This window comes from Zingiber officinale, chromosome 5A (genome assembly GCF_018446385.1).
Source record: "Zingiber officinale cultivar Zhangliang chromosome 5A, Zo_v1.1, whole genome shotgun sequence".
NCBI lineage: Eukaryota > Viridiplantae > Streptophyta > Magnoliopsida > Zingiberales > Zingiberaceae > Zingiber > Zingiber officinale.
Window position 1 is genome coordinate 104,646,425 of NC_055994.1, and position 26,571 is coordinate 104,672,995.

The 26,571-nt window shown below is 41.1% G+C and overlaps 3 protein-coding genes across 4 annotated transcripts; 1 reads left to right on the forward strand and 2 right to left on the reverse strand.

Moving 5' to 3' along the window:
* Positions 1-3,229: 3,229 nt before the first annotated feature.
* On the reverse strand, positions 3,230-15,618 carry LOC121979861 (protein HOTHEAD-like). Its single transcript, XM_042531845.1, has 6 exons — positions 15,240-15,618; positions 10,719-11,386; positions 8,150-8,697; positions 4,782-4,821; positions 3,506-4,347; positions 3,230-3,376 (listed from the first exon to the last, which is right to left on the reverse strand). The coding sequence occupies exons 1-6, from the start codon at positions 15,616-15,618 to the stop codon at positions 3,310-3,312; spliced, it is 2,544 nt and encodes an 847-aa protein (XP_042387779.1). The 3' UTR covers positions 3,230-3,309.
* On the reverse strand, positions 8,063-8,967 carry LOC121981308 (protein HOTHEAD-like). Of its 2 annotated transcripts, none has more exons than XM_042533757.1 (2): positions 8,839-8,967; positions 8,063-8,714 (listed from the first exon to the last, which is right to left on the reverse strand). In XM_042533757.1, the coding sequence occupies exons 1-2, from the start codon at positions 8,912-8,914 to the stop codon at positions 8,137-8,139; spliced, it is 654 nt and encodes a 217-aa protein (XP_042389691.1). In that variant the 5' UTR covers positions 8,915-8,967; the 3' UTR covers positions 8,063-8,136. The 2 variants fall into 2 exon arrangements, with proteins under 2 accessions (XP_042389691.1, XP_042389690.1); XM_042533756.1 differs by having other exon boundaries at positions 8,063-8,720.
* A 1,753-nt stretch (positions 15,619-17,371) lies between the features above and the next one.
* LOC121979862 (uncharacterized protein ycf23-like) lies at positions 17,372-18,200 on the forward strand. The gene is made up of 5 exons (XM_042531846.1): positions 17,372-17,452; positions 17,532-17,591; positions 17,683-17,772; positions 17,850-17,957; positions 18,033-18,200. The coding sequence occupies exons 1-5, from the start codon at positions 17,372-17,374 to the stop codon at positions 18,198-18,200; spliced, it is 507 nt and encodes a 168-aa protein (XP_042387780.1).
* Positions 18,201-26,571: the final 8,371 nt, after the last annotated feature.

Sequence of the window (26,571 nt, forward strand, 5' to 3'; positions counted from 1 at the left end):
GGCTCCCATGCGAGAATTATAAGTGAGCCTTGTGCTCACGCCCAACGACCTTTTAGGTCGGTAGCCCCAGACTCTCGCCTCAGTGCGAGTTATAAGTGAGCTCTGCTCTCACGCCCAACGACCTTTTAGGTCGGCTCCCATGCGAGAAATATAAGTGAGCCCTGTGCTCATGCCCAACGACCTTTTTAGGTCGGTAGTCCCAGACTCTCGCCTCAGTGCGAGTTATAAGTGAGCTCTGCTCTCACGCCCAACGACCTTTTAGGTCGGCTCCCATGCGAGAATCGAAAGTGAGCCCGGCCCTCACGCCCAACGACCTTTCAGGTCGGCCCCCACGCGGGGATCAGAAATCAACTCCTCTGCGAAAATCATAAGCGAGCTCGGTGCTTATACCTGACTACCTTTCTGAGGGATGTGCCTCACCTTGAGCGGAGCGTTTTCCATAATCAGGTCAGCTACATCTGGCTTTACTTTACGCAAATTCCAAATATGCAGCAAATACGCAGGGCAAAGGATGCGGAACGTCATCTACCCTACTCCTAGAGCGTCGATATTAACTACGAAATCAGGTTTTCCACGTCTACTACAGTTTTTAAGCTTTATATCAGTTTTACTATCCAAAATTCATACATGAAAAGGAATCATGAAACAATTCTGGGCTCTTACATACGGGCCAATTTCTAAGAAAATACTTGCTAGATGAAAATTGAGCAGGAGAAACTTGGCCAAAAGGGGACGGATATACAAGCACTGCAGCACAATCCAATAAGAAGGCGATACAGCCAAGGCCTCAAGCAGGAACGCCGTATGGCAAAGAAGCCACTGAGACAACTATTCCCCAGGCCGGCTTTGACTCGGGGAAGGAATTGGCCCTGGGGAATGAACACTTCCGCGTGAAGACCTGTCGGGAGATTCAGGGCCGTTCACAGCTCGAGCCAGCTCCGCGCGTAAAGATCTGATGACCGCTTGCTGCTGAGTGATAGTGCGTTGCTTATCCTCGAGACCCGCGCAGAGGAGGGAGAGCTCCTTTTCATGCTCTCGACGCAACTGTTCCTGGAGACCAAGTTGACGTTGCAGGCTAGCCTGGCACTGCTCCTTCCTCGTCTTCTCCACATCCACGCAGTACTTTGCAAGGTGATACTAGTCTTCCATGGAACGCAGAACAGCTACCTAGCGATCTCGATCCTGAGACACGCGATTTAGCTCGCGCTCTCTCGAGACAAGTAGCGTGGTGAGTTCGTTTACCTGCATTTGGGAGGGCGGTTGGTCAACTTCCTGAGAAGAGGGAGGAGAATGCATCATGTGGGGAAGCGGTTGGTAGAACGCGGGTAAGACAGCGTAAAAAAGAAGGGATAGCATGGAGAAGCGACCTTAAGGCTCCTTATAAAGAGGAGTAGCAGCTAAGTCAAAGCAACTGCGTGGGCGCGGCGCCCCAAGCGACTGGCGACGCAATTAAGGAGGCGTGGTATCCCAGGCGACACGACACAAAGGTTGATGTGGAAGCCTAGGCGACGCGACACAAAAGTTGGTGCGTGACGCAGGAAGCAGAGCGCGGAGAGATACGCTGAGATCATAGGGATATGCTGAGGTCACAGAGATGTGCTGAGGCAGAAGCACAGAGATATGCTGAAGTCTCAGAGATATGCTGAGGTCGTAGAGAGGTGCGAAGGTCTAGTCAGTCAGACTGTCGTCCTCCTTCGACTAGACTTGTGAGAGAGGCTTGTGATACGGTTGGTAATGGAGGGGCCCATCAGGAAAGGGTTAGAAAAGTCAAGACTATATGGCGGTCAAAAGTCAAGAAGACGTGGTGGTCAATAGTCAAGGTGATGTGGCAGTCAAGGGTCAGGCTGACGGGGCGGTTAAAGGCAAGCAGGTGTGATAGTCAGAGGTCAGGCAGACTGGTCGATCAAGGGGGCAAAGCAGCCGGAAGACGAGGAAAGACGTCAAGCGGAACACAAGTCATGGGTCGGCATCGACAGGGCTGTCCCGAGGGAGTCCGAGCTACAAGCCCTTGATTCAAAGGGATTGGAGGTACAAGTCACGGGTCGGCATCGGCAGGGCTGTTTAGGGGAAGTCCGATCTATAGGCCTGCGATTCAAAGAACTGGGAGTATAGGCCAATGGGTCGGGAGCGGCAGAGCTGATCAGAAGCAGCCCGAGCTACAGACCTGCGGTTGAGGACCAGGAAATACAGAGCGCAGGATACAAGTCGGCATCGGCAGGGCTGTTTAGGGGAAGTCCGATCTATAGGCCAGCGATTCAAAGAACTGGGAGTATAGGCCAATGGGTCGGAAGCGGCAGAGCTGATCAGAAGCAGCCCGAGCCACAGACCTGCGGTTGATGACCAGGAAATACAGAGCGCAGGATGCAGGGAAGTCCGATCTATAGGCCAGCGATTCAAAGAACTGGGAGTATAGGCCAATGGGTCGGAAGCGGCAGAGCTGATCAGAAGCAGCCCGAGCCACAGACCTGCGGTTGATGACCAGGAAATACAGAGCGCAGGATGCATGTTGAAGATCAGCGTAGCTGTGTCTAGACAGCTAGGGCTGCAGGGCTGCGATTTGGAGGCCCGGAAATGCAAACCACAGGTGCAGGCCGGTGCAGGTCACAGTGGATCGGAGGAGCTAAGTAGTACGGGGGCGGAGAATCTCAAAGGTCCGTCAAGGAGAATCATTACATATCAACAATGCGGGCGAAGGCGGAGGTTCCTAAGACGAAAAGATGCCCTCATAACCAGTAGTAGCCTGCCAGCTGTCCCTCACTACAAGACAAAATCCATGTACGAAGGAGGAGGTTCCAAAACGGAAAGATGCTTGCACAACAAATGGCAGTACGACAGGTGTCCGGAACTAGGCGACAAAGCCCAGCGTCTAACGTTTTTTCTGACAGGATGGCAGGCTCCAAGGGGGGAGGCATAAAAGGCGAGAAATCCCTCGTATGTAGGTACGCGCACACACTCCCTCGTCACCTTTTCCCACAACTGTTTTTTTCTTCTTCTTCTCTCTGCTTTTTTCTGGGGAAAAAGGACCTGACTTAAGCGTCGGAGGGCCTGATCCGAGGACTTTTTCCCTGGGTTTCGGTCTCTAACGTGAAGGGGGAGATCGTCTGAGTGTGCGCAGGGCCCTGCGGCAGCGTCAGCCACCCGTGGGAGCCGAGTCATCTTCTACGACCTTCCGTCAACCATCGGGACACCTCGACCGGCCTCCGTCCGACTCAGCCTCCGAACAGGATCATTTTATATCAGACGATATTTAGGAGGAGTATAATTACTTTTTACTGTAATATTACATTTATTTAATGATACTTAGAAATATCAGTAAAAAGAGCTGCCACTTAAGCTTGGTTCAACACCATCATATCCTATCAGAATCCCCATGTACCTAAAGATATCATCACAAAAATCAGCGGCATCGCGTTCATTAGTGATTAGTAATGCTTTTATAATAATTAAAATTAGACGCAGGCTATAGTATAATTTTATTCACTGAAATTCCGTTGATTATTATTACCTGCCCAACATCAAAAGAGTAGCTTGAGGATTAGTTCCTGGGGAGAAACTAAAAGTGGATCCATCAATCACCCTGAGCCCGCCCACGCCGATCACTCTGTATTCATGGTCGACCACCTTCCCTACTTCACACCCGCCATGGAAATGCCAAAAGGTGAGCACGAGGTCCTTGCAGAATTGATCCAGCGAAGTGGCATCCAGAGGACTTCTTGCTCTGTTATTGACAACTAAGCTTGCAGTGAGAGCCTGCAAGTACTCCACCGTTTGATTCGGGTATCTGAATTCGGACAGCGCTTGCGTATCGATCACTCTCATGACCGTCTGCAATGCCTCCACGCATGTTCTAAGATCCTCAGGCTCCGTGAAGTAGTTGTAGGTTACTGATGGATTGTCCTCTGGGTCGAGATTCTTGAGACGAAGATATCCTCGGGAGAGAGGCCTTGCCAATTTCTCAACTAATACGCCTCCTTGGAAAGAGTAAGGGACGGTTGGGGAGTTGCCTCCCAAAAGCGCTGCGTCCAGGTTGAAGCCCGTGAGGGACTCCACATAGTAGCCCGGACGGATTCCGCCGGCTTGAGCCGAAGTGATAGTCAGTGCCTCAGGCGAAGGCACGTCGAAGATGTTCATCGGGTTGTCGGCAATGCCATGGCCGACCATCGGCTGGTCCAGGACCACCTCGATGCCGAAGGACTTGAGGTGGTCCGCGGGGTCGACGCCGCTTAACATGAGTAACTGCGGGCTACCAAGAGCGCCGGCTGACAGTATGATTTCGCCTGCAGAGAAGCCCTTGAGGCGGGCCTCGTGGATGTTGTCGGCTTCGTCCTTGTACACCACGCCGTACGCCTACAGGTTCTTATGCTGGTTTGTAACGTTCCTGAACAAGATTCTCTGCGCCGTCGCGCGCAAGAGCACGGTGATCCTGGCGGGGTCAGCGTAAAAGAGATATAACAAATTTGTCACATCATTGGTCATACTGGAAATATATGCCCTAAAAGACTTGATTGGTCTAGGGTAAAATGTCAAGTTTGTCTTGGAATTGGACACTTTGGTATTCAATGTCCTAGTCCATTTGATTCAAATTTCATTGGTGGTCCTATAGCCTCAAGACAACCATCTATTTCACAAGTATATCCTAAAGTTCTTTCGTCTGTGCCTACTTGTGGTAAAAACCCAGAGTTCTCATCTACTGATTGGTATATTGACACTGGAGCAACTCATCATGTCACATCAGATTATAATATCCTTACAGATGTAATGCCATATTATGACTCAGATACGGTGCAAGTAGGCGATGATTCAGGTTTGCAAATTGCTAATCTTGGAAACACATATGTTCATTTATCTAATCGAACTTTTCACATGCGCAATGTCTTTCATGTTCCATCTATCACTAAAAATTTACTTTCTACACGCCAGTTTTGTCTTGATAACAATGTCATTTTTGAATTTCATCATAATCATTATCTTATAAAGGATAGAGGAACAAATACTATTGTGTTTTATGGGAGAATCAAAAATGGCCTCTATTGTCTTCAGAGTTCTTCAATCAAAGCTTTTGTTGGTGAACGCACCAATAAACCAGCTTGGCATGCTCGACTTGGTCATCCTTCCCTTCGTATTGTTCAGTCAATCATCAATAGGTATGGTTTACCTACTTCTATTACCTCCTCTCCATCTTATTCATGTAGGGCCTGCATGAAATCTAAAAGTCATAAGCTACCTTTCTCTTTATCTAATCATGTTTCTAATTTTCCACTTGAAATAATCCATTCTGATGTTTGGGGCCCTGCACCTATTTTGTCTAATCAAGGTTTCCAATATTATGTTACATTCATTGATCATTTTAGTAAATATACTTGGCTTTATCCTATGAGAAGGAAATCTGATTTATTTGATATATTTTGTAATTTTCAAATTCAAGTTGAACGATTTTTTAATCGTAAAATACACTCTTTTCATTCTTATTGGGGAGGCGAATATCAAGCTCTCCATCGTCATTTTGTCTCTTGTGGAATTGTTCATCGAGTTTCTTGTCCTCACACTCCAGAACAAAATGGCTCTGCTGAGAGAAAACATAGACATATAATTGAAACTGCCTTAGCTCTTCTTCATCATGCATCAGTTCCGCGCAAATTTTGGGATGAAGCTGTTAGCACTGCAGTATATCTCATAAATCGACTTCCTACACCATTGCTCAATCATAAATGTCCTTTTGAAAAACTTTATAATCAAACCCCTGATTACACTTTCCTTCGAATTTTTGGTTGCGCATGTTATCCATGGTTACGCCCTTATTCTAAACACAAACTTGACTCTCGTTCACTACAATGTGTTTTTCTTGGTTATAGCAATTTGCACCATGGTTATCGTTGCTTACATATACCAACAGGACGAATTTATATTTCACGACATGTTACTTTTGATGAGTCTTTATTTCCTTTTTCGGTAGCTTCTTCAATCTCTCCTCCAGATACAAGTGGCACCTTCTTAATGCCACCTAATATTATCAGAAGTGATGGAATTCTAGGTCCTGCTTCGGAGCTCTCTAATAACTCTCCTATACCATCAGAATCACCTCCGGTTGCTACTCCAATCTTAGAAGTCTCGCCGATCGAAGATAATATGCTCTCTGGTTCCTCGGATAATGCAAGTCCGTCATCTACATCACCATGTCAGCCTACTTCCTCGTCGTCATCAACAAGTGATTCAGATGATAATGCTCCTCGTCGCATGCTTCCCATTAGTGATATTTATGAGCGTTGCCCACCAAATGCAACTCGATATCCCCTTCCACGAGCTCTAGTGGTTTCTTCCAAATCTATTGAACCAACCTGTTTTACACAAGCAAACAAGGATCCAAACTGGCGTAGTGCAATGTCTATAGAATTTGATGCACTTCTTCGCAATGGAACATGGACTCTAGTTCCGCGCACTCCCTCAATGAATGTTGTGGGCTCTAAATGGGTATTCCGTCTTAAGCATCGAGCTGATGGTTCTCTTGAAAGATACAAAGCTCGACTTGTAGCTAAAGGATTTAGTCAACGACCCGGTATTGACTTTAATGACACTTTCATCTCAATCATCAAAATTACATCATCCGACTATTATTATCAATACTGTTAGTTCTAATTGGCCTGTACGACAATTGGATATTTCAAATGCATTTCTCCATGGTCATCTTGAGGAAACTATATTTATGGAGCAACCACCTGGTTTCATTCATCCACAATTTCCATCTCATGTTTGCCAACTCAAGAAATCCTTATATGGTCTTCGACAAGCTCCTCGTGCATGGTTTCATCGACTATCTAATTGGTTACAAGCTCAAGGATTTTCTGGATCAAAGACTGACTCGTCTCTATTTCACAAATATAATGATGAAAATATGATATTTTTTCTTATTTATGTGGATGACATTCTGATAACCGGCAATGATCACAAGGGTATCACAACTTTATTAAGTCTTCTCAATCAAGAATTTCCTACTAGAGATTTGGGTATTGCTCGTTTTTTTCTTGGTATTGAGCTTATTCCACATGAGGATGGCTATCTTCTCTCTCAGAGCAAATACATTACTGGACTTCTTCAAAATGCCAAAATGGATGGAGCGCGTCCGGTCTCTACGCCAATTGCTATAAACAACTCTCCAACTTCATCCTCTCCTGCTCTATCTGATCCATAAATTTATCGAAGTATTGTTAGGGCCTTACAATATGTCACTATCACACGTCCTGATATTACTTTTGCGGTAAATCGTGCTTGCCAATTCATGCATGCTCCAACCGAACAAAATTGGGATAATGTAAAAAGAATACTTCGCTATCTCAAAGGCACTATTCTACATGGTCTTCTTTTATATCGCCAATCATCTAGAGATTTACATGCATATAGTGATATGGATTGGGCAAGTTCTCCTGAAGATAGACGCTCTACTAGTGGATATGCAATATTTCTTGGACGAAATCTTATCTCATGGAATTCGAAAAAGCAACCTACGGTATCTCGTTCAAGCACTGAGGCAGAATATAAAGTTATAGCAAATACAATGTCAGAAATTATTTGGCTTCAATCACTTCTCTCTGAACTTCATCTTGCATCAAATATTGCACCAAAAATTTGGTGCGACAATATTGGAGCAACATATCTTACAGCAAATCCAATCTTTCATGCTCATACAAAACATGTGGAAATTGATTTTCATTTTGTTCGTGAACGTGTGGCAACTCAGCAATTATCCGTCTCTTATATTTCTGCTGAAGATCAAATCGATGACATCTTTACTAAACCACTATCCAGACAACGTTTCAACAAGTTAGCAAGCAAACTCAACGTCAGAGATCTCCTGCTGAGTTTGTCGGGGGGTAAAAGAGATATAACAGAATTATCCAAATTGACCGGATCAAATTACCAAATCAAATCATATTAGTATTTGGATTATTCTAATAATTCTGTTATAATTATTCTCAGAATTATTCTCAGAATTATTCTTAGAATAATTCTGTTATTTATTAATTAGTTATTTGACCAAGTACTTTTGAACATTATATATTGTATTGTCCTTAGGGCAAATATCAATGAACAATAGATTTTATTATTCTCATCTTATTTCTTCCTCTCTCCCTATTCTTCATCTTACACAGCGTACCTGAGCAGATCGGCGGCGGTGTGGCGATGGCCGGTTGGGTCGAACGTGGTTCCCCCGACCTTTGTGCCGTCCAAGTGCTGGTAGGTGAATCCGTTATCAGCGGTGACTCCGGCCTCCAGAAGCCCTGCCCTGAAGGCCGAAGTCCACTCCGTCAGCTGGGGCCAGAAAACCAACTCTCGCTCCACCCACTGGAACGACTGGTGGGCCAGCTTCGGGTTCAATCGCATATCCATCAACTCTCGGCGGCTGGCGCGAGAGTAGAACCCGGCGTTGATGCAGGTGCCGCCGCCGAGGCAACGAGCTCGTGTATTGATGACGCCGTCCTCGGAGACGAAGCGCTGTGCGGGTGACGTCGGGGTGAGGTAGGCGAGGTTCTCGATGAAAGAGGCGAGGTTGGAAATGTTGGCATTCCCGTAAGGCGATCCGCCTCTTTCCAGCACTAGCACGTCGAACCTCTTCGAGAGGGTAGCGGCCAAGGGGCAGCCAGCTGTCCCGCCGCCGACGATGATGTAGTCGTGGTACGACGCCCGTGGAGAATCTGCCGCTTGCTTTACGAAGCCATACGCTGGCGTTATTCACAGAAACCATACATAAACGAACTGATTATACGATCGTTAACAAAGATTAAAGGGGCTCTTAATCATCACAAGAAAAATGTATTAATTAACTAAGAAAAGGAGAAATATTACATTTCTGAGCATAGCAGACGGCATTGAAGCAGCAAAAGAAGATAATAATTCCAGCAGCAGCAACCGACATGAGCATTCTTTGACTTCCCAACTAACTGAAACTTAATCAATTAGCAGCTTCTGCGGTGCGGTTACGTGGATTGGATCCTTCATCCTTATATAATATAAGGATGAGAAATCATTAATAGTTAAGAAATACTTCTAATAAAATATGATTAAATATATGTAATATAGTTATATTTAGACCGCTCATATAAGTTGCTTTCACATGTAGAGAAAAAAAATATTAAAAAAAATAAAATTGTTCGTTAAGATTCAATTCATTGAATATTTGCTTCCGACCTGACATAAATGGATTTAAATAGATAAATAAAATTTTAAAATAATCAGGTGAAAAATAATGCCCTTTCTGGTTGTAGAAATGTCCACGTAATTGTAGGTGTTGGTGTATTCTTTTAAAAATATATATTCTAATTCGCTGATGAAGATTTAAGAGGATATTTATTTTTCAACCTTTTGATTTCCCGGGCTGTAAATAATTTATGAAAAAATTTAAAGTTTCTAGATAAATGTGAGAATTATTGATCATCTAGATGTATTAATCCTCATCCTAGTGAAGATCAACATATGGAAAAAAAAAGTCATTTATTTCTCTAAGAGATCGTTGTAAGTTTCATATTGCGTGGGGATTGATACACTAAAAAAAAAAAAAAAAAAAAAAAAAGATATTCTGGGATAAAATTAGGGACGAATTTTCAAAAAAAAATCGTTGCAAAAATTTTTGGGACAAAATCAGGGACGAAAATTTTTTCGTCCCAAAATGGTTGATTTGGGGATAAATTTGGCGACGAATAAAATTTTCGTCCCCAAATTCGTTGCAAAAAAGTATACAAATTTGCAACGAAAATTGTTTTTGTTGCAAACTTAGCAAATTTGTCTCTATTTTTGCAACAAATTTGGGGACGAATTCGGTGACAAATTATTTTTTGTTGCCAAGTTTGTCCCTAATATTGCAACAAATTTGGGAACAAATTCGGTGACAAAATTTTTTTTGTTGCCATTTTTGTTCCTAAGTTTTGTTGCAAAACTGGCAACGATTTTGGCAACAAAAACTTGCCCACGAGTTTGATAATCATAAGATAAATTTTCGTCCCAGAATTCGTCCCAAATTCTGGGACGAATTTGGGGACGAATCCACAAAATTCGTCCCAGAATTCGTCGCAGATTCTGGGACGAATTTACAAAATTCGTCCCAGAATTTGTCCCAGATTCTGGGGCGAATTCTGGGACGAATTTTGTGGATTTGTCCCAAAATTCGTCCCAGATTCTGGGACGAAAATAATTTTGTCCCAAATTACGATAGAATTGGAACAAATCATTTTCGTTGCCAAATTCATCCCTATATCAAATATTTTTTCCAGATTAAATTTATTTCTACAATACAATCCATAAATACATAAACAAATTCAAATAACAAGTAATATGCATTCAACACATCCTAATTTAACATTTCAACACATCCTAATTTAACATTCAACACATCAACTCATAATTCAAGAAATATAAAGATTCCAACAAAGTTTACAAGATCCATCATCCATCCAATCTACTAGAAAATATGATACAAAGTTCAACAACCCAATGTTTTATAAATTCATCATCCATCCAAGAACACTAAGAATACATATAGCATCTTCGTGTGCCACAAAATCTTTGATCCCCATCAAATCTCCTTTGCCTACATAACAACAAGCAAATAAACCAGATCAAGTGAAACAAGAAAGATTGTAAAAATTATACGATATGGCCATGTAACAAGAATAATTGGAAACAAGACATAAATGTGAAATTCCTTAAATATTCTAATAAAAGCTGCTGGCCTGGGGGTTCTTATGCTGGCCGGTAACGTTCCTGAACAAGATCATCTGCGCCGTGGCGCGCAAGAGCACGGTGATCCTGGCGGGGTCAGCGTACCTGAGCAGATCGGCGGCGGTGTGGCGATGGCCGGTTGGGTCGAACGTGGTTCCCCCGACCTTTGTGCCGTCCAAGTGCTGGTAGGTGAATCCGTTATCAGGGGTGACTCCGGCCTCCAGAAGCCCTGCCCTGTATGCCGAAGTCCACTCTGTTAACTGAGGCCAGAAAACCAACTCTCGCTCCACCCACTGGAACGACTGGTCGGCCAGCTTCGGGTTCAATCCCATATCCTTCACCTCCAGGCGGCTGGCGCGCGAGTAGAACCCAGCGTTGATGCAGGTGCCGCCTCCGAGGCAGCGAGCTCGTGTATTGATGACGCCATCCTCGGAGACGAAGCGCTGTGCCGGCGAGGTCGGGGTGAGGTAGGCGAGGTTCTCGATGAAAGAGGCGAGTTTGGAAATGTTGGCATTCCCGTAAGGCGATCCGCCTCTTTCCAGCACTAGCACGTCGAACCTCTTCGAGAGGGTAGCGGCCAAGGGGCAGCCAGCTGTCCCACCGCCGACGATGATGTAGTCGTGGTACGACGCCCGTGGAGAATCTGCCGCTTGCTTTACGAAGCCATACGCTGGCGCTATTCACAGAAACCATACATAAACAACTGATTATACGATCGTTAACATGGATTAAAAGGGAACTTAATCATAAAAAAAAGTATTGATTTATTAAGAAAAGGAAAAACATTACAGTTCTGAGCATAACAGAAGCCATTGAAGCAGAAGAAGAAAATAATTGCAGCAGCAGCAGCAGCAACAGAAATGAGCATTCTTTGTCTTCCCAACTCCATGATTCACACTAACTGAAACTTAATCAATTAGCAGCTTCGCGGTGCATCGATATGATTGGATCAATCATTGATCAACTTTATATAAGTTGAGGATTACACGGATAGCCTACTGGACACGTTTCAATGGTAGAGGGATGATGAAGTTTTCCGAATCCGATGGAGAATAGACGGAGATCCGCTGGTTATATATATATATATATATATCAGTGGATGAATTAATTATAATCAGGGTCAGATTATGTATGTGATTCGATCATAATTAATTATGATTTTTTTTTTTTGTTAGATTCATTGATCTTAGATTATAATTTAGATCAGGATGGATGGTCAAAAATTATTGATGATGGACAAGTGGTCAGACTACCGAGTGTCGAGCCAGGAGGCTCCCAGTTTATTCGTCCCGGTCTAAACTATAATCTGGGAGACAGTAAACCTAGAAAGAGATCGTAATTAATTACGATAGGATCATGATCACGATCCAACCATAATACTGATGATTATATTCATTCTCTGATCTATTTTTTTATGGAGGATTCTTTTTTTAGGATATGTAGATAGGATATGAATATCCAATGCTCATGGGTATAAGAATTGATATGAAAATTGAATACTAGATGGGAACAAGATGGAGATGAGAACAAATAATATGGAATTTGATCCGACCTATTGTCATCTTTAAGTAATAGATAGAACGGACTCTCACGTAATGAGGATTCAATTTTTACACAAGACATCTCATATGCTTGTGGTGCTCGAATTATTCATAATATTGGATCGTCCATTAAAATCCATATCTACTTCACAAGTTTATCATGCTGATCGATGAAAAATCTCAGAGGACCGAACCAATGACCTAAGTAGAAAAATTAAAAACCTGAATTAAAAAAAAACACGCATGATTGACTAAGAAAATAATAATGAAGAAATATTTCCAATAAAATATGATTAATTAAATATTTGTTAGTTATTCACACGCAGAGAAAACTTATAAAGAAAGTACGAATGCTGGTTGTGGAAACCTGATCTAATCTTTGCTTTATATCCCAAATGTGTTAGTCTGATCTTTTAAATATTAACATTCTAATTTGTTCAGTTGATAACGATTTTAGAGGATTTTTATTTTTCAACAGTTTGGTTTCCTTAGCGAGCTAGGACCGTAAATAATTTATTTAAAACCACAAAGTTTAAAGAAACATGAATCATTTCCTCTTCCTAGTGAAGATCAACTATATGAATGAAGTTTTATTGCAAACAAAATGAGTTAATCATTTATTACTGTAATATATTTTCAAATTGAAGAGATTAATAATAGATTCAAAGATATGACACTCGAAATTTGTAATCCGATTAGTTTTACTTTGGAACATAAAGAAAACTTTAAGCTTCTTAATCTTAATCACATCTATCGACTTATTAAGAAATTCTATCTTCTTGATTTTGATGTACGAGATTTATATTACTTGAGAATACAATTAGATCACTATAAGCTTGATGTTGTTGGTCATGAAAAAATTTTAAATTTATTAACCGTTTCATAATTATGTTGAAAATTAGTTAAAACTAGGGCTGCAAACGAATCGAGGCGGCTCGCGAGTTTTTCGAGCCTGATCGAAAAATATTCGATTCGTATTCGAATTTATCGAATTCAAGCCAAACTCGAACATGTTCGAATTTTTTTTCGAAGTGAACTCGAGCCCAAATTATATTGTTCGAGCCGCTCTCCAATTTTAATATTTATTAATATAATTTAAATATATATTAAATAAATAAATTTTGAGACTTTCGAACTTATTTTCGAGCAATAATTCGAATAGTTCGCGAACATGTTCGAATATTTCGAGCCAAACTCGAACCCGAACCGAACTCGAACCAAATATTTTGAATTTTTCGAGCTTCGAATCGAGCTCGAACTCGAATAATATACCTATTTTGAGCCAAATTCGAGCCTTAAATTTTTCTACATATTCGACTCGATTCGATTCGTTTACACCCCTAGTTAAAATAAATAAATTAGGAACCTATAATTTGATTGACAGATGATTTTTTTATTTCTAATTATTTATACATTATAATTATATTTTTTATTTATATATTGAATCTAATATATTTATTTAATTGATAAATTAATTCACCTTTGTTTGAACTCTTTTAGTTCTTACAATAATAATAATAATAACGGAATGAACATTTTCAGCTTTGAAATTTATTAAAATAATTTATCATAATAAGATGGAAGAAAAATTTTTAACCGATTTTATAGTCATTTATATTAAATATAAGTTAGTCAAAAAAAAATGATAATGATTTACTAATTAATGAGTTTGATTCTAAGAGTAATCGAAAGCACATCTTTAATAATATTTTTAATCCATGATTTTAAATGTATTGAATATTAAATATTTTTGTTTAATATTTTCAGTAAATTAAAGTTCACATATTTTATTTTATTTTATTTATATTCTTGAATTAATTAATTTATTATATGAATTATAGTTGACGGTCAAGGTAAGATAATTTTGAATTTTAGCTACACCTCTTGTTAAATATGAACATATAAGCTACTTGATGAATATAGTTACCCATTTACATTAATGTATTTCTGTTTAGCAAATAAGTATATATAGAGAGAGAAATGATATTTTGCTCAAGGCTTCATGTGCGACCATGACAATATCCGACGTCAACGTTCTGATGTCGCCAAATTTTTTTTTTTTTTTTAATCTCTCTCATATGCACATAATAACTTTTCTCTCTTTTCTCTTAAATTGAAATAAAATTCTTTCTTCTCTCTTCTACGCGCGATTGCATGTAACAATCACTATAGTGCTAATTTTTAAAGATAGTATAGCTGCTGCAATGTATAGCGGCTACAATGTAGTAATTGCTATAACGTAATATCTGCTACAACATTATAGTAGTTATTATGTAATAGCTGCTACAACTACACAGTAGTTACTACGATATAGTAGCTGCTACAATATTGTAGTAGTTACTGTGTAGTACCCTTTACAACTACAGAGTAGGTGCTACAACGTAATAACTGCTACAGCATAGTAACTGCTATAACATAGTAACTATTACAATGTTGCAGCAGTTAGTGTGTATACACTACAAGAATTTTTGCATTCAACAACACCCAATAGACAACGCTTTTTAATAAAAACGTTGTCGTTCTTTGTTTTACAACGCTTTTAGTGAAAAGCGTTGTCTATGGTATTTACTTTTTACTAAAGACAACGATTTTTAATGAAGTGTTGTCTTTAGTGTTGTTGTTTATGGTCAAAGACAACATTTTTTTAAAAAACGTTTTTTAAAGTGTTGTGTATGTTTCCCCTAAACTCACTTAAAATAAATTCGCAGCCCTCGCTTTGCTAAACTCTAAACCCTCAACGCGCGCGCGCCTTCTCCTCACCACTCCTCTCCACGAGTTCTCCTCTCCACTCCTCTCCACGAGTGCCTTCTCCTCTCCTTCTCCTCTCCACGAGTGCCTTCTCCTCTCCACTCCTCTCCACGAGCGCCTTCTCCTCTCCACGAGCGCCTTCTCCTCTCCTTGCCGCGTGATCTCCTCTGAACCCTAATCTCGACCCAAACTCCTCACGCAAAACTCCTCACGCCGGCCCAACTCCTCCAAGTCGACCCAAACCCTCAGTCTCTTCCGCTTCCTCCTCTTTCTCCCTCTCCTCCGCCTCCCCCTTCTCCTTCGCTCCCACCGCCGCTGGCGCCGCCTCATCTTCCGCCACTGGTTTCTCCCTAGGCGCTTCTTCCTCCGCCGGTTCCTCCCCATCTCTCTTCGGCCTCTCAACCTTTGGCTCCTCATCGGCCGCATCCTCAGCCTTTTCTACCTCCAGTCTTTTCTCGACGTCTGCTCCATCTTCCGCCGCTTCTACCTTCAGTCTTTTCCCGCCATCTGCTCCATCCTCCGCCTCTACTACCTCTAGTCTTTTCTCGCCATCTGCTCCATCCTCCGCCTCTACTACCCCCGGTCTCTTTTCCTCGCAGGCGGTCTCTTCTCCCAAACCCATCCCTTTTCCCTCAGCATCCGCCGCACCTTCCGCTTCCTCAAGCCCTAATTTTGGTTTTGGATTGGGGGCTTCGACTCCCAACTTCGGCTTCGGTTCGTCTTCCACTGCTGCCTCTCCGTTGTTTGGTACTTCCGCTTCCCCTCCGGCGCCGGCGCCGGCCTTGTCCTCGGCTCAGACACTGTTTGCTTCGTCAGCTAGTGCCGCACCTTCGGTGCCTTCGTTTGCTACGTCCTCATCTCCCCCCGCCTTTTCTGTGCCGACGACGTCTGCTCCAGCTCCATCCTTCGTATCCCCGTTTCCTGCCTCCTCCTCTGCGTCCCCTCTATTCTCTTCTTCTGCTACCGCTACCTCCTCTCCTGCCATCACCAGCATTTCGACCTCTCCTTTCTCCTTTGGAAGTGGCAGTTCCTTTGCTCCGAGTTCGTTCGATGCCGTGTCGTCTGGTAGTACTACTTCTGTTTTGTGAATGATGATGTTTTAATTTGTGACAACCATCCATCTGGATTATTGGTGTTATCTGATCGTTAACTTGACGTCGCTCTCTGTGTTTAACCTTGTTGTAATTGATTTTTTATTAGGATATGTCAGTGGTTGGTATTCCAGACTGCTTGCTCGACTAAGGTTACTCGTCGCTTTGGAATTGCTATGGCCACTTGGGTAGAGAAGGTCGGGGCTCAAGGGGCCTCTGTTGTTGTGAAGGGTGTTTGCTACGACAATCCGATTGGGTTCACTCGGGCTGTAGGATTTCCAGGGTCTTATTTACACAGTTGCTAAGATCATGAATCGTTAGTGCGGCGGCTGGTTAATAATTTACTGGTTAACCAACTAAGCTCTGTATAAGATTTAACTGTACCTGGGCTATTCAAATAAACTATCTCAATATCGACGAATATTAGCGTTAGAAGAAAGGAACAAAGCTTAAATGCTGTTTAGCAGCAGTTTAGTAATTTAGAGATTGATCATATGGAAACTAATCCAATTCAGAAATGTTCATATATACAAAAAAAGAGTAAAGTAATTAAGCAGTCGCCGGAACTTTCTTGGGTATCAAAGAAAAGGCTGGAGGTTAAATATATTTGCATTAACAAAAAAAAAACACTTTTCTTTGTCAATTTGTGTTGAATTTAGGCCATTAAACGAAAGTATTTTCTTCAACTATATATGATATACAAATTAAAAGTTGATATTACTTATTCCAAACAGTCTGGTAGTATGGTTTCATGGTAAATTACTTCTCCTTTGAAAGTATGATGATGTTTTGTGAATGATGATGTTTTGGAAAAATTGTCACTTAGGTGAAAGGATGTTTTCTGGATTAATATGCAAGTACAAAGCACTGTATTATATGTTATTCTGTAAAGTTCTGTCAATGTAAATTATCTAGTTTCTTTATCTAGCTTTTGTTCCACTATTGGGTTTGTTTTTCTAATAATTACTCGTGCAGCAAAATATTGAGCAAGAAGCTGTAGATCTTATAATCAGGTAAAGTAGAAAAAGTTAACTACTTCATTATGCTTTCATCTTAGTATTTGTATATTTGATTTGTCTTCTTTGAACCAGCTTCAAGTCAAAAAGCCAGATCCTCTAGATAGCTGTTAAAAATAAGGTATTATTTGGTTTGTCAGTGATCTTAATATTTGGTAATTGATGCTCACGACAGAGTTCCAACGCTGCATGATTACCTTGTTCAAGCAGATTGCTCGCTGCCTCAGTAGCTCGCATTTTCAGAGTTCCACAGCTCTTCTTTCTTATGATGATCTTGTTCTTGCAGATTTGTGTTTCCTCTGTGGACCCTTTGGCATTTCCTTCTGCAGTGGAAGCAGGTGCCCAAATGGTTAGGATGCGATGAACTTGACTGGTTTCGATCGGATTGTCTGTCATACCAAACATTAAAATCCTTGTGCTAAATGCAGGTGGAAATTGGAAATTATGATTCTTTCTACGAGATGGGAATTCAGTTTTCCCCTGAACAGGTATATGAATCATGATCGTACTTTTCCTTGCAGTTCCTCGAGTATTTTCAGCTATTTCTATCTCGTCACTATTCTGTGGTGCCATTGTCAGATTCTAAAGCTCACTAGAGAAACTAGAAGGATTCTTCCATCCATTACACTGTCTGTAACCGTGCCACACATGCTTAGTCTCCCTGATCAGGTAGCTCATTTATTTCCTCGTAAACTGAGATTTGTCACTAACACAATCTCTCGTTGTTTTTTGTTCAATTTAAAAAGGTGAAGCTAGCAGAGTTGCTGGAACAGGAAGGTGCTGATATAATCCAAACTGAAGGAGGGAAATACTCAAGTCCATCAAAACCTGGTGTCCTTGGTTTGATCGAGAAGGTAACAACAGTACGAATAAGAAATCTTAGCACACTTGTGATGAAAAATGTGATATTTTTCCTCTTTAAAATGTAGGCCACACCAACGCTAGCAGCTGCATACTCCATTTCCCGAGCAGTTCAGATTCCAGTTATGTGCTCATCTGGATTAAGCGCTGTCACTGCACCTATGGCTTTAACAGCAGGAGCAGCTGGTGTGGTATGCGTTCTTTTGCTTTCTAATCTAATCATTATCTGCTACTAGTGAAAGAAATATAGACTCTTTCAGATTCTCTTGTGTTCTTGATTATCTGCTACTACTTCATTGTCAGAAGTAGTTGAACACTAACACTTGGACGCCAACATTTTTGAGTTGGCGCCTAGATTTGACCATCTAACAGACAGGGCTAAAGGATCAACTGCTATGAACACCCTTAATAACTTATACAGATATTTGTGAACAATTAGGTTGGTGGCTATCATTTATCCTCCCTTTTTGTTGTTTTTTCCATGTACCCAATGCAGTTTTCATTTCAAAGGTTCCAAGCTGATGAACAAGGATGGGTGGACACAATCAAGTCAGTGCGATTTGGAGGAGCTGTCAGGATTAGTACCATGGATTGGCTTGGGCAATCTCAATATTTGCGTCAAACTGTCTTCTGGCCTTCCCTATCATCTGCAGTATCTGAGGTATACTATGCACATTTACCGTGAATTTTCCTTATTGAGCTTGGGCTAGTGACGGTTACGAATGTATTTTATTTCAAGAACCGTATAAGCAAGTGTTCGTGCATCGAGTTTTATAACAATGCACTTCGTATCTTTGATCTAAAAAGCTTCTGAAACAAGTCATCTTCTCCAAGCATGCCCTGGTCAACATGCTAGTCACCTACTGGAGTCATTTCCTCGATGGCACGGATGAATACCTGAAATCCATCCTCTACTCCACCATTCTTTGCCACTCCTCAAGCCGAAACAACTGCAAAGGTAGAGTCAACATCAAGTATTACATTGTGCTTGGCTACAAGAAGACCGGGGCCGCAAAATCAAATAAAGCCAAGTCAAACATAAAGTAGCATTTTGTAACTTATTCCTCTTAGGTTATATGCTTGGTTAATATATATGCTTAGAACTTGTAAAGACAGGTCAAACATTAATATGCTTGGTTAATATATCCATCTACAGCACTCCTTTTCTACTCCCCTGCTTTGTTCCTTTCTGTTTGATCTTTTGTCTACTTCTCTAACCGGGCTTCTAGCTACCCCTTTTGTGTTTCTGGTTTCTCTCTTTTGAATCTTTATGGACAGATCGAGCAGAATATTCGTGCTTGGCAGTGTAGATCGAACTGCATATGCGAAAGGCATCAGAATCAAGGAAGGGAGCGGAGGGTTTCCCAAAGTTCCTTTGATTTCTCCAATTCTCCTCATGGCAGGTTTATCAATCTGCCCCTTTCTCTTCTACTTGTTCCGTAATTTCTGTGTAAAAGGTTTAATGAATTATTTCCGATTTTTTAAGATTTAAATTTTATGTTGTATATATATCACAATATCACACGAGGCTTAATGATCACAATTTTTTTTTGAAAGCAACGGATAGGGAGATCCACCGGTAATATGTATCCTACTATATATCCAGTTATGAATTGATCATTGCTTTTGTAATGTGTTCCTCCTCAGTTTATTGAAAATTGAAATTGCCGTCTATGGGTGAATTATGTATGTCGACGAGCTTATATATCGCATGGTTATTGTGCAATGCCACAGAGATTTATCTCTTTGGAGCCTGCATCACTTCTTTGAAGCTTCTGAATGGAAAGGACCTGCTCTTTGTTCAATCTGATATGTTGTGTTTTTAATGGACATAAACAGATCAGGTTCTGATAGTTCTTGTTCATTGTTATCTCTTCACATCTTTTATAATTTCTTTCTGATGTAGCTCAGCATCTAAATTTCAGGGATTAGCACAGAACTAATGCCAATTTTTTTATTTTGATGCAGTGTTTAAAGAGCTTGAGTAGAAGTTGGCCCTAAAGAAAACTTGTCAGTTACGATATAAACACACTTACGGTATGAATTACATATATATATAACATTGACATATTATTTAGTACGAGATTTACATGTATGAAAGTTTTCATACAAAATTTCTTGATTGCCTACAACCCCAGGTGTGCTGATGACAAGTTGAAGAAGATGGCTCTAAGAGTGATAGCTGAAAGCCTTTCAGAAGAAGAGATTGCTGGACTTAAAGAAGCAATTCCATGCGATGGACACCAACAACAGCGGTTAGTCAATGATGAGGTTTTGTAAAACTTGTGTGTTTGAAAAATTATTGTCATGAAGTTAAGGATAACTTGTATGATACAAATTTAATTTGTGGATCAATATGTATACATTTTGTTTGTATAATATAAAGTTTTATTTATTTGTTAAATAGTCTTATTATAAAAATGATTGTGGTTGTGGATATTCAATTATATGTAAATTTTGAGTATTTTTATAATTTTGAGTATTTGGACAACGCTTAAAAAACAATGTCTTTGAGACCAACCACAACGCTTTTAAAGCGTTGTCTTTGATATGTGCATTTTTACAACAGCATCTTTAACAACGCTTTTTAAGAACGAATAGACAACGCTTAAAAAGCGTTGTCTTTGTGACCAACCACAACGCTTTTAAAGCGTTGTCTTTGATATGTGCATTTTTACAACAGCATCTATAACAACGCTTTTTAAGAACGAAAAGACAACGCTTAAAAAGCGTTGTCTTTGTGACCAACCACAATGCTTTTAAAGCGTTGTCTTTGATATGACTTTCTACAACACCATCTACAACATCACTTTTTAAGTACATACGACAACGCCAAAAAAGCGTTGTTGTTTAGCTTTTTTCTTGTAGTGATAGCGGCTTCCACTATATAGTAGCTGTTACAAAATATATAGTAGTTGTTATTGTTGGTGTAGTTAGTACTAATGATCAAACTTAGGTTTTGATGAATGACAAATGGATTAAAGTTAGATGTTGTATGATGTACACTTTTTACCAAGTGTGCAGGACTTGATAGATATGGAGGACCTAACACCAGGCCGAAATTCAGCTAGGTCATTAGAGTTGATAGTTAGCGGAAAGTCTGGCTGGGTCCGTGGGACCTAACAGCTATCAAAATTCAGTTGGATCTACGAACCTAACAACTGACGGGAACACCTGGTAAGCCAAAGGAAAGTCAAGTGTTTCTACATGATAAGTAAGGTGTGTCACTAGAGGAGAGTGAGCTAGTGAGGACGAGTCCCAATTAGGGACTTTACGCACTGGTCCAATTTATATCTATTTTGGAAACCTAAACTGAGACCATGACTAGATCCTAGTCTTGGAAATACATGATCTAATTAATAATGCTATTTTATTAATATTTTAATTTTATTTTGCAGGGTATAGTTTATTATTTGGACTAACTCATTTTGTAGGGATGAAAAGCACTTCAAGCCTCGAGTGAATAATGATTTGAGTCACCTCCTGTTCAAGTGGAGGCGCCTTGACTACCTTGACCAAGGAACCACACAGAAAGGCACGAAGGTGTCTCCCATGTGGTTGGAGGTGCCTTAGAGCATGACACAAAGGTGCCTCGGAGCACTTGGAAGGTGGCATCACTCGGATAAAGACCGCAGGTGTCAAAGTTATTGGACAGGTAGGCCGGTAGGCCGGCTGAAGAGGGTTGAGTTGCCTGAAACACTAAAACAAACACCTTCTTGAACTTTCAACTCAAGTTAGCAGAGCAAATAAAATTAAACAATAAGAAACTAAAGAAAGAGGCACCAGAATTTACTCGGTTACAACCTAGATGGTTGTTAATCCAAGACAAATAAAAGCTCTTAAAAAGTCTCCTTCGGTGAAGACGGAGAAGTCTCTTACACTCGTTAATAGCTCAGACTATTGCTAGGAAATGAATACAAAAGTTGTTACTTCTTTCTTAATTCCAGGGATTTTTTTATAGCCTCTGCAAAATCTTATTCGTAGGCTGAAGGCGCCTTCTATAGGGCTGGAAGGCGCCTCCAGCCAAGCAAAGGATAAAACTTTATCCTTTTCCGCAACGGCCAGACTTGCTTGGTCGAAGGCGCCTTTCATGGCCATGGAAGGCGCCTTCTATGACTGGTTGAAGATGCCTTTAGCCATTGAAGGTGCCTTCTACCTGAAGGTTGCGGAGGCGCCTTCAACTCCTATTGAAGGCACCTCTAGCAGCTCCATAGCTCCACTCTAGCTCTTCCGTGCTGTTCTGTTCGCCTGGGTGATTTCGGCCAACCAAAATAAGGCTCACCCGAACCCAATTTCAGCCTTCTCCTCGAGTAGGCTTTCGCTCCTACTTCTCGTCCCTCGAACCTCGTGCACGTCCTCCTCATCTATCTGTGTACTCTTCCGCAGCATCTTGTCCCTCAGACGCACTGAGCCCGTCGGCTCGCTCCCATGTCGTCCTTCTCGCTAGCCGCATCTTCCGCTCGACTTCCTGTGCTCCTAAACTTCTGCACACTTAGACACAGAGATTAGAACATAACAAGACCTAACCTAACTTGGTTGATCACACCAAAAATAACCTTGGGGTTCCAACAAAAGTTTATCACGACCAAAGTTTTGGCTATTAGACTTGCAATTGGAGGTGCTTTCAAGGAGGTTGGAGGGCCCTCAACACCTTTTAAAAGAAGTATTCGGCCAACAGAACATACAACTTAATTATAAGCTTCAACAACTTTTCTACTGCATTGGCTACACTCTGCTGCTACACTACTGCTCCAAGACATCCGACCACTGCTGGCAGACCAACACCGACATACAAGCCCATTCAGATTCTACACTTCTAAAGTGTTGGTAATGATTTAATATTCTTAGCTTGTACGTCTTTCATACTTGCAAAAGGAAAGTATAGGTTGTTAGAATTTCTCATTTTTTTTGTACTTGTATTTGATTCCCTCTTCCAGCGGTTCTGGAAGAGGTTTATAGTGGATTGCCCGTCGATATAGTCCAAGGGATCATGGGTCTAGGAGTAGGATTCTTCGAAAGCTCTGAACCAAGTAACTCCTTGTGTTTGAATTATATTTTTCTTTGCTTAATTATTTTTATTTTTCCACTGCACACTCGTATTTTAAAAGGATACTCATTTTTAAAATACACGTAATTCACCTCCCTCCTCATGTGCACACTGATCCTACAGCTAAAACGTTGTAGCTGCTACAACATTGTAGCAATTACTATATAGTAGCTATTACAACTACACATTAACTGCTACAACGTTGTATCATTTACTATATAGTAGCAGCTACAACATGTTAGCTTTTTTAGGCCGCGAAAATCGCTTTTTCGCGTCGTGAAAACCCCGAAACCCCTCGCCACCGGATCCGTGCGAAGAAAAATAAAAACAAAATATGAGTACGAGTTTCTAAAGTCTAGATCTACACTAGATAAGAGCGTTACCCTCGATGCGATGCCCTTCGCTATCCCGCTAGTCCAACGATTTGCCGGATCTCAAGATTGTCAAAGTAGACAACCCTCTAGAAGTATCCACACGAACAAAATTAGGTGGAGGGGACCAAACAAAGGTGTGCTAGCACCTAGGGTGTTCGGCCAAGAGAAGAGGGAGAGCAAGAAGAGAGAGCTCTAGGAGGAAGAAGATGAGAGTTACTTTACAAAATGAAAAATCTCAGTCTCAACAATAAAGTGGTCGGCCACACTTATGTGGTTTGTAACCCCCATGGGATACCAAGAGTCACAACTCTTGGTAACTCCCATGAGGTGGCACTTCACTTAAGTAACCATGATGATGTGGAGCATCATCATTGGTCCACTTAATGCCAACTCAACAATGAGGTGGCATAAAGTCAAGTCAAACTTGACTCTTCCTCTACCTCTCAAATCAAGTCAAACTTGACTTAATCTCTCTCATGGTTGATCTAATCCAACCATTTAATTCAAGCCAATTTAATATAATGAATCTAATTCATTTAATTAAATTGATTCAATGAGTCATAATCTAAATTAGACTCATTGAACACATGAATCAACTTGAGTCCAACTCAATTAGCCCAATTAGGATTACTCTTAATCCAATTTGATTCATCACATGTATCTAATCCTCTTGGTTCATCATATGAACATAATCTCCATCTAATTGTCCTTAGTGTGTGACCCTATAGGTTCTTGTAACGTTGGCAATGCCTCTAAATCCATTTAGGAGTATAAGTAATGAGCGGTATCTAGCAACACATCATTACTACCCAAGTTACAAGAATGTTGAGATCCAACATCACCTTGTGACTACTAATTGTGACTCCTCATAATATATGACAAGTGTCCTTCTATCCTAGACATCTAGATTGATCAATGTGAGGCATAGAACGTGTCATCCTCTGACCAATCTAAATCTTGATCTCCAAGTAGACTCACTAAATCAAATGATCAGCTCAATATCTCATATTGACTCATTTGGACATGACCATGCACTTCGTGGTCTCACTCTATCAAGAATATCGATGTCGCTCCCGTCATATAGGAGGGACAGATCCCATCTACATTACTCACATCCCTCTGCATAATTCATTATATACCCAGTAATCGCCTTTATAGTCCACCCAGTTTCGGGTGACGTTTGACGAAACCAAAGTACATAACTCCTTATGTAGGAATCCATGGTGACTTCAGGTCTAAGGACTAGTAGTCATACTAATAGCCACATGAGAAAGTATATGACACTCATATAACGATCCACGATACTTTCTCATGACGGGTCATTCAGTATACATTCTCCAATGCATACTCATGTGTCAACTTGATATCTCTATATCCATGACTTGTGAGATCAAGTCATCGAGTTGGCCTACATGTTAGTCTCGTCGCATTAACATTGTCCCTGAATGTTAATACTCGACTAGGAATGATTAAGAATAGTGTTCCCTATATCATCTCACTATCGGTTCAACTAACCGATTGATATAGGTGAGAACCTTCTACTCAAGGATGCTATTATACTTAGTTTATTTGGCACCAATACAAGTAAGTATAATAACCAAAACAAATGTCTTTATTTATATAAGAATATGATACAACAAGTCCAAAATACAATCATCAAATGATTGGCTCTAGGGCTCTAACTAACAATCTCCCACTAGCACTAGTGTCAATCAGTGTAGGCTCTAAACCCCAATGACCTAGTGTGACCATCATGCTTCCTCTGTGCCAAAGCCTTGGTCAAGGGATCTGCGATGTTAGCCTCTGTAAGTACTCTGAAAATCTTCACATCTCCTCTCTCGATAATCTCTCGAATGAGATGGAAGCGCCGTAGTATGTGTTTGGTCCGCTGGTGTGAGCGAGGTTCCTTCGCCTGTGCTATAGCTCCATTGTTGTCACAATAGAGCTCAATAGGGTCAGCGATACTGGGAACCACCCCAAGTTCAGTGATGAACTTGCGGATCCAAACTGCCTCCTTTGCTGCCTCTGATGCAGCAATGTACTCGGCTTCTATCGTAGAATCAGCTATTGTGTCCTGCTTCGAACTCTTCCAGCTCACAGCACCACCATTAATGCAAAACACGAACCCTGACTGCGATCGATAATCATCCTGGTCGGTCTGGAAGTTGGCATCACTGTAACCCTTTACAGCTAGCTCATTATTGCCTCCATATATCAAGAAATATTCTTTAGTCCTTCTTAAGTACTTAAGAATATTCTTGACCGCTATCCAGTGACTTTCACCTGGATCTGACTGGTATCTACTCTTCATGCTCAAAGCATACGAAACATCTGGACGAGTGAATAGCATGGCATACATGATAGATCCTATGGCTGAGGCACAAGGGATCTGATCCATGCGGTCTCTCTCCTCTCTAGAAGAGGGACCTTGAGTCTTCGAAAGACTCACGCCATGTGACATCGATAGAAATCCCTTCTTGGAGTTCTGCATGGCAAATCGAAGGAGTACCTTGTCAATGTATGTACTCTGACTTAGGCCAAGCAATCTCTTAGATCTATCTCTATAGATCTGTATCCCTAGAATCTGGGATGCCTCACCTAAGTCCTTCATTGAGAAACATGTCCCTAGCCAAGTCTTGATAGACTGTAGCAAAGGGATGTCTTTCCCAATGAGTAGTATGTCATCCACATACAATATGAGGAAGACAACTATGTCCCCTACAACCTTCTTGTAGACACAAGATTCATCTTCATTCTTGATGAAACCAAACTGTTTGATCGCATCATCGAATCGAAGATTCCAGCTCCGAGAAGCTTGCTTTAGTCCATAAATGGACCCATGCAGCTTGCATACTCTGCTAGTATGTTGTGGATCTACAAAACCCTCAGGTTGTGTCATGTACACATCCTCGAGTAGGTTTCCATTCAGAAACGCGGTTTTAACATCCATCTGCTATATCTCATAGTCATGGTAAGCTGCAATAGCAAGCATGATTCGAATGGACTTAAACATCGCTATTGGAGAAAAGGTTTCATCATAGTCAATACCATGAATCTGCTTAAAACCTTTAGCTACCAAGCGACCCTTATAGATAAGTCCATCCATGTCAATCTTTCTCTTAAAGACCCACTTACACCCAATGGATTTTACCCCTTCAGGTGGATCAACCCAAGTCCATACTTGGT